General features: G+C 40.2%; 2 protein-coding genes across 13 annotated transcripts; one reads left to right on the top strand and one right to left on the bottom strand.

Annotated features, from left to right (window-relative positions):
• Positions 1–930: 930 nt before the first annotated feature.
• Positions 931–7848, top strand: LOC103993854 (pentatricopeptide repeat-containing protein At1g09900-like). Of its 12 annotated transcripts, none has more exons than XM_065178591.1 (5): positions 931–4846; positions 5465–6054; positions 6342–6452; positions 6557–6604; positions 6695–7848. In XM_065178591.1, exon 1 carries the CDS (start codon positions 1453–1455, stop codon positions 3664–3666), a length of 2214 nt encoding a protein of 737 aa, XP_065034663.1. In that variant the 5' UTR covers positions 931–1452; the 3' UTR covers positions 3667–4846; positions 5465–6054; positions 6342–6452; positions 6557–6604; positions 6695–7848. The 12 variants fall into 12 exon arrangements, with proteins under 12 accessions (XP_065034663.1, XP_065034696.1, XP_065034689.1 ...); XM_065178624.1 differs by having other exon boundaries at positions 5465–6452; positions 6695–6763; positions 6875–7848; XM_065178617.1 differs by having other exon boundaries at positions 931–1174; positions 1410–4846; positions 5465–6604.
• LOC135669918 (protein S-acyltransferase 18-like) lies at positions 6961–10052 on the bottom strand. The gene is made up of 9 exons (XM_065178631.1): positions 9947–10052; positions 9755–9868; positions 9351–9680; positions 9199–9267; positions 9053–9124; positions 8842–8970; positions 8667–8747; positions 7547–7711; positions 6961–7461 (listed from the first exon to the last, which is right to left on the bottom strand). Exons 1-9 carry the CDS (start codon positions 9986–9988, stop codon positions 6961–6963), a joined length of 1503 nt encoding a protein of 500 aa, XP_065034703.1. The 5' UTR covers positions 9989–10052.
• Positions 10053–10486: the final 434 nt, after the last annotated feature.

The raw sequence follows: 10486 nt of genomic DNA, 5'->3' as shown, positions 1-10486 counted from the left end.
TCTTGTACTCTCCTTCAAATCCCTCATATGTCAAATGTGTTTTTGAGGGGCCATGGAATTTGTTCTGCAGTGTGGGCAGCTTAAAATTTGCATGATTGCTATGTTAACATTGACAATCTGTTTGCATTTGGTTGGTTTTGTTGAACTCAAGATTTTATAGGATTGAAATCTCGACCCATTGCAATTTGGTGAGGTTGTGGTTTGTGGTCTAAACCCCCGTCTTATTTGCCTTCTTTGTTCTCATGCTCTTGATTTATAATTTTAGCTGTATACTGCAGGAGGATGTTGGGTTGCATTAATGCTGATCGAGTGTGGAATTAATTGCTAATGAACCAAACCATATCTGTGAATTATTTGTGATCAAGCTGAAATATGACTCTACTCACTTGAATAGGAGAAAACTGTCGAGAGTGCATCGAGATCAGCCTAAATAATCTAAATACTTTAGCATTTATCATTCACAAATACATGGGATGATACGGTCAATATTCTTTACCAACTATATTACTTCATATAGTTAGACTTATTTAGTATTTTAATATTTATATATTTAAAAATTATATTATGATCTTTATATTTATGAAAGTAAAATATTTAAATTTTTATTTTATTTTATCGACTCTAATAATGAAAATATCGTAATATTTATCGCGTGTTAATTCTGCTTCATTTTGATTTATGATGTGTGGTATTTTTATTAATAAAATTAAATATTTTATTTTCTTAAATATAAAGATATAATCTATAATTAACCCATCAAAATATAATAAAATAATTTTTCTCTTGTCATCGTCATTATTATTATTATTATTATTATTATTATTATTATTATTATTATTATTATTATTATTATTATTATTATTATTATTATTATCATCATCATCATCATCGACAACAAAAACACCCACAGGCGTCGGGGTGACTCGAACAACGGGTCAAAGTGAAAACAAGCGAAAACCGACGCGTCGCGATCTCGAAGCGTTGCTCGCATCTCCCCTTCCCTCCTCGTCTCCTGTGGGTTTCAGGCCCACAAAAGAGGCGCGCCACCATAAATCCTACCATATCGATCGCCTCCCCCGACGCCGATCCTTTCGACTCGATCGGTTTCCCGAGATCCATGTCACGTCTTAATCTTTACGGCATAGCACGATGCCAATGTTCGTTCCAGTTCAAGGTCAGCCGATTCTTGCCTCCTGTTCTTTCGTGTGTGAATCAATTGGTAATGGCCTTTGTAATAGTCCATCATGCGCTTCGAGATTTCTCTTTCCAGCTTAATCTTTTATGCGGGGATTGGTGGGAATTCTTGTTATGACATGTTCTGCTGCTTCCACCTACGGTCGCGATTGATATTTTATGCGCAATAAGTTGTAATTCATCTTTACCTGGTGGTCAATTCTCTTTTGCGGTAGGCTCGACGGGAACGGAATTCTTGCCCTTCACTTGTTCGATGAAATGACAGCAAAGTCTCCAATCTTCGTTATTCGGAGGCATCTTCCCATCTGGGTCTCCCTAAATTATCGTTCTTACACAATTGCAAGTGCTGCACTTGTTCAGGGTCCTCCCAAAGATGACAAAGACGCTCCAGATTCTGCTGAGTTTGTATCTGCGGTACATGTGCTTAAGAATCGGCTTCATCCCGACAGACTTGTTCATGTCTTGGATTCTACATCTGATGTGACCTTGGCTCTTAAGGTGTTTAAGTGGGCTTCAAGGCAGAAAAGGTTCCAGCAGACAGCTGAGACTTATGCCCATATGATTTTTAAGTTGGGAATGGTGGGAGATCACGAAGAAATGGAGGTTCTTTTGAACGAGATGGTTAATTTACAACTTCAAAATATAGAACAGACCTTTGATTACTTGATCCATGCATTTTGTAAAAATTATAGGCCTGTAGAAGCTTTACAGGTTTTCAAAATTTCAAATTTGGCAAAACACAGGGTATCAGTCTCAACATGCAACGCATTATTAGATGCTTTTGCTTCACAGGGTGGAAATTTTTGCTCGTTGATGTTTGTCTATAAGGAAATGGTCAAAGCAGGGATTCTTCCAGATGTTGAAACATTGAATCACTTAATAAAGGGTTTATGTGACATTGGGTGCTTGGACTTAGCGCTAACCCAGTTTCATAGGATGGATAAGAAGCAGTGCTTTCCAAACAGCCAGACATTTGAGATACTCATTAAAGCTCTTTACACTAGTGAACGAGCAGACAAAGCAGTTGAGTTATTGAATCAGATGCTGGATCTACAAATCTCTCCACATTTTGATTTCTATAATAGTATTATACCTCTTCTTTGCGGCATCAACAGATTCAAAGAAGTCATTAAGTTGCTTAGAATTAGGGAAGATGCAGGTGGCAATCTGGATTTACATTTGTATAGCTATCTGATTAATTGTTTGTCTGCCAATCAACAAATAGAGAGTGCTGTAGAACTTATTCGTAAAATCACAAACTCAGGCCTTGCTCCTTTAACTAATATGTACATGGATATTGTGGATGGTTTCTGCAACATTGGGAAGTTCACTGAAGCCATGAGCTTCCTGGATGAAGGACGAGTTTTGGAAATCGAGCCTTACAACACCTTGCTCAAAGGTTTCTGCGATGTCAGCAGATATCAGGAGGCAACTGTTTACTTGAAGAAAATGGCTGAAGGGGGTTTGACTAATGTTTTATCGTGGTATATTCTTATAAAAGGACTTTGTGAGGAAGGGCTTGTCAGAAAAGCATTTCAAGTTATGGGAAGAATGATTATTTCTTCTTCTTCTTCTTTTGTGGTTGATGGAACTATTTATTCTGCTATTATAACTGGGTACTGTAAGATCGGTGCATATGAGAATGCTTTAAGTATCTTTAGACTGTCCTGTTTGTATGACCTCTCTTTAGATTCAGAGTCATGCTCGCAGTTGATTGAGGGTTTGTGTGTTGTGAAGAAGATCCAAGAATCTGCTGAGGTATTTTACCACATTATTGGTAAAGGTGATTTGCTTACTAGTAATGCACTAAGTGAATTAATTCAAGGCATCTGTCACAATGGAAAGGTGCAGGAAGCCATCAAAATGCGTTCTCTCGCTGTTTTTAATGGCTCATCTTCTAATTCAGTCACAATTTCCACAATATTGCTTGGTCTCTTAGATTTGAACAAGGAAAAAGATATCTTAACATTCCTTTCCCAGATTTTGGTTGAAGGATGTGCATTGGATGTGAAGACATACTGCATTCTCATTCATGGCTTGTGTTCCAAGTTTATGATGAGAGAGGCTGCAATTTTGTTCAACCAAATGGTTCATGACAGCTTTATTCCTAACTCTGAAACACTTGAGCTACTCGTGGTTAGACTGGCAAGTTGTTCGCAATTGCATTTGGTCATGCATAGTTTAGATAGCCTGATCAAGAAATGTGGACTACTAAGTCCCACAATGTGTAACGCAGTAATATATAGTCTCATGAAAGAGGGACACAAGCATGAGGCCCGTAACTTTTTGGACACAATGCTTGATAAAGGGTGGGTCCCAGATGCTGAGACCCATGTTTTGCTTGTTGGAAATAATAATAAAAATGGAAGGAATGAAAATGATGATGTATTTAAAGCTCTTGGTGATGACAAAGTGAGCAAAATATTAGCTGAGGGGCTGGAAGATTTTGACAATCACATGGCTTTGAGATGAATAGTGCCCTATAGCATATACTTTCCTCTTCTGAATTCTTTTCAAGTCTAGGCAGTTTTGAAAGATTGCTCTTTGCTTTCCATGAGCCGAACTGCAACTTCAAATTGGAATTTTACTTGACCACGAGGAACTCTTTGATATTGGATGGCAAATATGTCTCTCAAACTTCTATTTGAAGATTGGGGTTACTCTGGCTGGGAACTTGTCATCAATTTTGGGGGGCTGGTGATAAACCCATAGTTGATCACTAGATGTCAAATTCTCATTGTGCCGTATTGATTTTAATTGGTGCTCTGTAGCTCAAACCTATATGGGAAACGTTCTTAAGAGAGAATTATGACTACCATGACAAAATATGTCATTCTTGAGTGATATATAATCTGCAATTCTGCATGCGACCTTATTCGAGTTTGAAATCAGATTTTCATTTGTGATGGCCTCATAATTCATTAGGTACTAGAACAAGCTATGTTGCGGTGTGTTGGAATAGGCTTCCAACTTTTGGTCGGTTGCATCATAATCATCACTCAGACTGATGGATGTCCTATTTGTAAGCTCTAGATTGGCTCACCTAATCATATCTTCTTTAAATGCTTCTTTCCTCAAACCTTTTGGGATGATCTCCAGTTGAAGTTTGGCCTCCACCATCAATTTTTTGACTTTTTGAATCAAGGACCTGGTTGGAAGAAAGCAGAGGTTTTGACAAACCTAATTCCAAATGGATTCTCAGCCTCATCTCTATTGGATTGTGAACTCTTTGGTTGAACAAGAATGAAGCCAAACATTGTCACCACAAGGCCAGGCCTTCCAACCTTAGTTCTGAGCAGATCAATAGGCAGAATGACAGTATCAGTCTCTGCACCTGTAGGGAACATGACCTCACCCTGGAATGTGATGGATCTCTCACTCTGTCCTGATGCAGGTATTTAATTTATAGTCGAAGACTCTACCAACTCAGTAAAGGTGGCTGTTTACGCTCACGGTAAATCTCATACTGCCTTGGAGGCTGAAGGTCTAGCAATATCTGAAGGGCTGAAGTATGCAGAGTAGGTGAACATGTCTAAAATTTTGGGCTGCACAGATGCAACTGACAGTTAATTTTGTTAATGGGGTCAAGGGCACTCATTGGCACCTGAAAGCTATTGTCTCTAACATAGCAGAGCATTGCAAAAGGTTGCAGGTAGTTTAAGTTAGCTTTCTTTTCAGGAACCTTAACTTAGCTTTCTTTTCAGGAACCTTAACTTGTGCAGAACTTGTCGGTTCCCTTCTTTTTGGACTTCTGATGAGCCTCTCTCATCATTGTTCTGTTATATTCCTCTGCAAGTAATGAATACTTTTTCTTTAAAAAAAACATCAGGGTGCTTACTTTTTGGGACTTGTCTTCCATTTTCCATTTGGCATGTCTTAATTGCCTTTAATACAAGGAAAATGTTATAGCTTTGTTCCAGCAAATTCTGTGATCATGCACTGGTTGAACTAATTATTGTGCTACTGGTCATGCACAAAATTTTCAATTTGAGTAAAATTGATGTTGTAACCAAGGTTCGCAATACCGTACACTACCGGTATTTCGACCTAGGCTCGGTACCGGTACGGTACGGTATACCGAGCGGTACACCCAGGTGTGCCGAGTACTGCAGCACTGCTACAGTGCTATAGTGCACTCGGACCGGTAACAGGCGGTCCGCGTACCGGCAACCGGTCGGACCGGTACGTACCGCCCATACCGGGCGGTACAGTTCGGTACTGCAGACCCTGGTTGTAACGATCATTCATTTCTTCCATGTTCTTCATGCAGGGAGCAAAGTTATGGTAATTCCCATGATACCTTACTGATTCAGGTTTTTGACTTCCTGACTGGATGTGTAGAGCCCTATCTAGACGAGAACTGGAGTCACACTGCCTCTTGAATTTAACAATCGTTGTTGTTCGACTTGTTTGTACAATAAATAGCACTCATATGGCTGGTTTAGTTCAGCATTTGACGAAAAAGAAGCTTGGAGATGTGGCAATGGCAGCTTTGATTGTTCATGGGAAGCTATTTAGACACTTCCACATACGGTTATGTGCAGCATAACGATTCATTCTTTAATAGATACGTGAAAGATTTGGTTGATTCATTTTCTATTTCATAATCTCCAGAAGCGAATGTGACAGGTTTAATCGTATGTAACTCAGTTGCAACTCTACTAGAAGGTGATGACGTCTCAATTATTGATGATCAAAATGAGCTATTCAATTGCCTGTAACAATTGCAGAAAATTGGTCTTCTGGATGAGGTGAAAGAAAATGAAAGCTCTCCTAAATCTTCATGTTCTTCCAAGAAAAAAGAGAGTAAATTTGCTGGCTTTCAGGTGCTGTCAGCTCATCTATCAGTATGTCCCCCAGGTAAAGCAGATTCCAAACAGAAGATTGCATTTTGCTTTCTAGGACCTCTAAGCCTTTAGGTAGATGCAAACTTATGGATTGTATAATGAGATTGTTTTATTTCCTTTTCTGGTACCATATGATGGATGAGGTTCTTTGAGTTAAACATCACAAATTCTACTGAAAGATACTTGTAACCAGTGAAAGTAGAGAAAGAAGTCCTTGTACTATGATTTTGCCATAAATTGTTCCAGTAATTATGCGAATATGACTGACAATGTCCGCTTTGGACAATCCCATCTCTGTAGTGGCTGGGTTGACTATCTCCTTTGCTCATCCAAGCTGCAATATTTGTTTCACCATTAGAAGGGAATCAGATTAGCAATTTGATGCAAGCTGCTCCTTCTTCAATGGACTGTGTACACAAGTTGGAGATAATTTTCTCCTATTAGATTGCCGTCTCTCCCTCACTTGAGGTTTGAGTTGTCTATGACTGAAGATGAAAGTTACTGATCATGAACAGGTTCTGTGACAGCTACGCTTCCTGACTGATTCAGGTCCTCCAGTTAAGGTTACATTCTCCCACAAAGTTGTGAAGCCTCTTCTTTTACAAGCATTGTGTAATCAAAAAGTTATTCACTGTTAATCAGTTTATTTCCAGGGATATGAAATCATGCCTCTGATGAAGAAGCATAAAACATATGAAGGGTGGAAGTCAACATCACCCAAGGTACGAATGGACAACAAACACATTTTTCAATATGCATACTATGCTACTAATTTGGGATGACTTGACTATGGCATATCTTCTACACATGAATTAATTGAAATTGAATTGAAGTCAACCTTTCTCAAAGGATGAGAAAAGGTAAAATAAGAGGTGGCGGGAAGCCAGTGGAAGCAAGGTGAACATTGAGTAGCTTCAAGCTATCTCGGAGAAGACTCATCATCCTCACCCTGTTTAAGAACAGAGCACAGCACCTGCTTGGAAATGTATGTCTCAAGTTCCCTTGAAACCTCTGTCAGTTTTGGGTCGAAGCTGCTCCTGTACTTTTGAGGCCTTGGAGAAGGAGACCCTGAGAATCTCCGCCTGGGGCTGGAGAGACGTCTGCTTGGTGAACTTGGAAACCACCCCCTCGGGACAACAGGTGTCGTGTCTCTAAGGATCACCTTCTTCGCTTCTGGGTTCATCAATGGTCCCTGTTTCATCTCCAGCGGCAGTGGTTTCAGTGGTGATATGGACAGTCCAGTCGCTACAATGGGTGTCAATTTCTGTCTCATTCTCTCCCTTGCTCTCTCAGCTGCCATCAGTGTCTTCTCCTTGCTCATTTTGATCAGTTTCCATGGGTCGATGTGGAATTCTGTCTTCTTGTTTGGAGTTGAGGAGTCTGAATCTTTTTCGATTCTTATCGATAATCTTTGGGTGCTCTGCGAGTAGATGGAAATTTCTCCTTTCAAGTCACATGAAGATAGTCTCCTAGCTACAGCAAAATCAGGCATGTGGTGATCTTACTTGGCTTTTTTCAGATTTGTGACATCGGAACCGAGACAGCAGAGTGGGTCTTTCTGGTGAGTCTAAGTCATCGCTTTCATCCGAAGATGAATACAACTCATCAAATGGATCAACTGACTGGCTTTGTTCTCTCATTGCCAGGATGTAATCGTATGTTCTCATTCCCTGCAGTCATAGTTAAAACAGATATTACACAAATTAGCAAAATCCAGAAGCAAGTCTAGCGGATTTCATCTTCTTTATCACTTGTGGTTCGACTTACTTTTAAGGTTTGAAATTATCTTCATGCTTGCTTTATATTCTTATTTATGTCAAACCTTTTCTATCAACTTCCCGAATTTAGTTCCCATCTAGCCAGAAGTTTGTTTGAAAGACTGAAATTTTGTATACTTAATGATTATGCTTAAAAGCAATAGAAATAAATCAATGGCATCATTAAACATTAAAAATAATGATGTATAGCCCATATCTATCTTACAAATGTTCCATTGAGTTATTGTGTAAGCAATACTGTACATCTCTCCACATTATCTTTTGGGCAAACAACTTTATGAGGTCTTTTACGATAGATTTAGTTGATAGACAACAAGGTTATGAATATTTGTTGAGGAGAAATAATCATCACAATTTATAGAAAAAATTAACTAATTTTATGCTTAAACAATCTTATAGCATTAATGATTGTCATTGAATGTATCCTTTAGCAGATCCTGCCTATGTAATTCAATTCAAATCCAAAATGAATTATGTGGTTCACCCAAAAAGATAATAATAAAAGATGTCAAAACTGATTTATTAATCAATAATAATCATTAAGAATGTTTTCTTTTATGCAATTCACCACCCTATGATGTTTTCTACTAGCACAATTTCTAAGTAGAACTGTCTCTAAGTGTGAAATTGTTTGTTCCAATGACTCGAAAGCACCATTGTGTTAAAACTTTTGTGGTTCACCCAAGAAAATATGATAATAAAAGATATCAAAACTGATCTAATAATCACTGAGATTGTTTCATTTTATGCAATTTCTAGTATGATGACAATGCAGGCAAGATTCAGTATGCAGCTTAGGGTTATGAAATAAGAAAGAGTTCTTCTTTGATTCTCAATGATAGATTACCTTTCTGATGAGAACTACATGAAAGAAAAATAGCTGCCCCAATGCTGCTGTGCTATATGCCGTCAGTAGCGCCAGAAACATCTGCAGAAACAGGAAGTTCATAATTATTAGAACACACTAACATCTTTGTTTCGAGGGAGATCCAAAACAGTTCATGAGACTTGTAGGAAATAACTGATATTGCTGCAAGAACTCCTTTGGGAATCTCAGCATGGAGAATCTCTTTCGATTCGCTGGCGATCTCCTTTCCGTTGGTGAAGCAGCGAACGAAGACCACAAACGCAGTTCCGCCCTCTATGATGAGCTGCAGAATAGACAATTGCATGAACAACGGTTGAGAATGCAGACTGATGAAGCTCACATACATGATTCGTGGCTGTACCGACCATTAACAATGTGAGAAGCATGAGGAGGATGAAGGTGGTGTAGTTCTTTCTTCCAATACAGTTGTTGAGCCACTGCAAGAAAGCAATGTGTTGGTAGAGAGACACAAGTGGGTCATCTGAATCAGGATGGCTTGTGAGCTCCTCACCCTGCAATGGTGATCGAATCCGTCGACGCACCTGTCACAGCTCCGGCAATGCTTGCTGTGCTTCTTCACCTGCAAAATGAAGAGACGTCATGGATGAGAGAGATGGTTGCAAACAGAGGACCAAGAAAGGGTTGCTATTTGCCAAAGTGAACCTCCAAGTCACAGAGAGTGCAGAATGTGATGTCGTCGTCCTTCCGATCGGGCATTGTGGCGGCGTCTTCGAGGAATACGAGAGGAAAGGAGAGGAGGGGCTGCATTTGGACGTTCGGGTGCCATGGATCCAAGTACTTCCTCCTTATGCAGCGCCTGAGGATCCTGCCTTCTACCTTCCTGAAGAACCTCACCACCACCTGCCACAACATGAACCTGTAGTTCAGCTTCGGCAGGCCAGCGGACTTGCTTCGCCTCCGTTTCTTGGCGGCCGTCCTGTCCGATGGATCGATGGCAGTGCACCTCGTGTATAGGATCGCTACCGACAATGCCTGCAACAGAAGGATAGTACCGCTTTGGATTGCTCAAGAACAAGGCCGAATCGGAGCTGGGACTGATCTCTCACCGCGAAGAAGAAGAGCGTCAGGATCGTGTTCTTGAGAATTCTGTTCCCTAGAAAAGGTCCGAGGAAAACGAAGAAGGAGATCACCAGGAAACAGAACACAGCCATTCCCACAAACTGCATCATATCGACACTGTTACGTGAATCACTTGCACGAAATGGAGAATTACAGGGGAGTGGGAGAGGGTGGGAGACCTGGAGAGGATGGAGAGGGAGTTGCCAACCGTGGCGCCTCATGCTTGATTGATCTTGAGAAGTCGTCGTCGTCGTCGTCGACCAGAAGAGGTCTGTCTCTTCTTCCCCACCTTCTGCTCTGTGTAGTTTTCATGCTTTGCAGGCAACGGTCGACTTGGTGAGAGATTTCAAATTCGAAAGCTGGGTTCGGCTGCCTCCCGTTACCGCCAGGTAATTTTGTGCCACATAACCAATCCAAATCATTTAACAGGAGGAGGGAAATGCTGTACGTACCCCACTGCAGCGAACCCAACAGGGACATCAGATGATCCGAACCGTCGATCTCACATCCACGGCTGATCGCATCGCGTTCTTGTTCGGCTTATTGCGTAGGTTGTCGTGCTTGGTGTTTTCTCTATGTGCCCGTCTTATCCGATTCGTTAACACGCTCCTAACCGCGGCCAAATGTTCCGTCTATCCAATTAATTGTTCGTGGTAGGGGCAATAAATAAATAAATAAATATATATATATATGTATATGTATATATATATGTATATGTA

Source organism: Musa acuminata, chromosome BXJ1-1 (genome assembly GCF_036884655.1).
Source record: "Musa acuminata AAA Group cultivar baxijiao chromosome BXJ1-1, Cavendish_Baxijiao_AAA, whole genome shotgun sequence".
Classification (NCBI taxonomy): Eukaryota; Viridiplantae; Streptophyta; class Magnoliopsida; order Zingiberales; family Musaceae; genus Musa; species Musa acuminata.
This window is presented reverse-complemented; position numbering and strand designations above follow the sequence as displayed.

Excerpts from the sequence above, each read along its gene's own strand:
- LOC103993854 (XM_065178617.1), top strand. The coding sequence starts at position 1,453 with ATGACAGCAAAGTCTCCAATCTTCGTTATTCGGAGGCATCTTCCCATC.
- LOC135669918 (XM_065178631.1), bottom strand. The coding sequence starts at position 9,988 with ATGAGGCGCCACGGTTGGCAACTCCCTCTCCATCCTCTCCAG. Across the intron at positions 8,748-8,841 it reads GAGTTCTTGCAGCAATATCA|ATGTTTCTGGCGCTACTGAC; the intron begins GTTATTTCCTAC and ends CTGTTTCTGCAG. Across the intron at positions 7,712-8,666 it reads ATGTAGTTCTCATCAGAAAG|GGAATGAGAACATACGATTA; the intron begins GTAATCTATCAT and ends CTATGACTGCAG.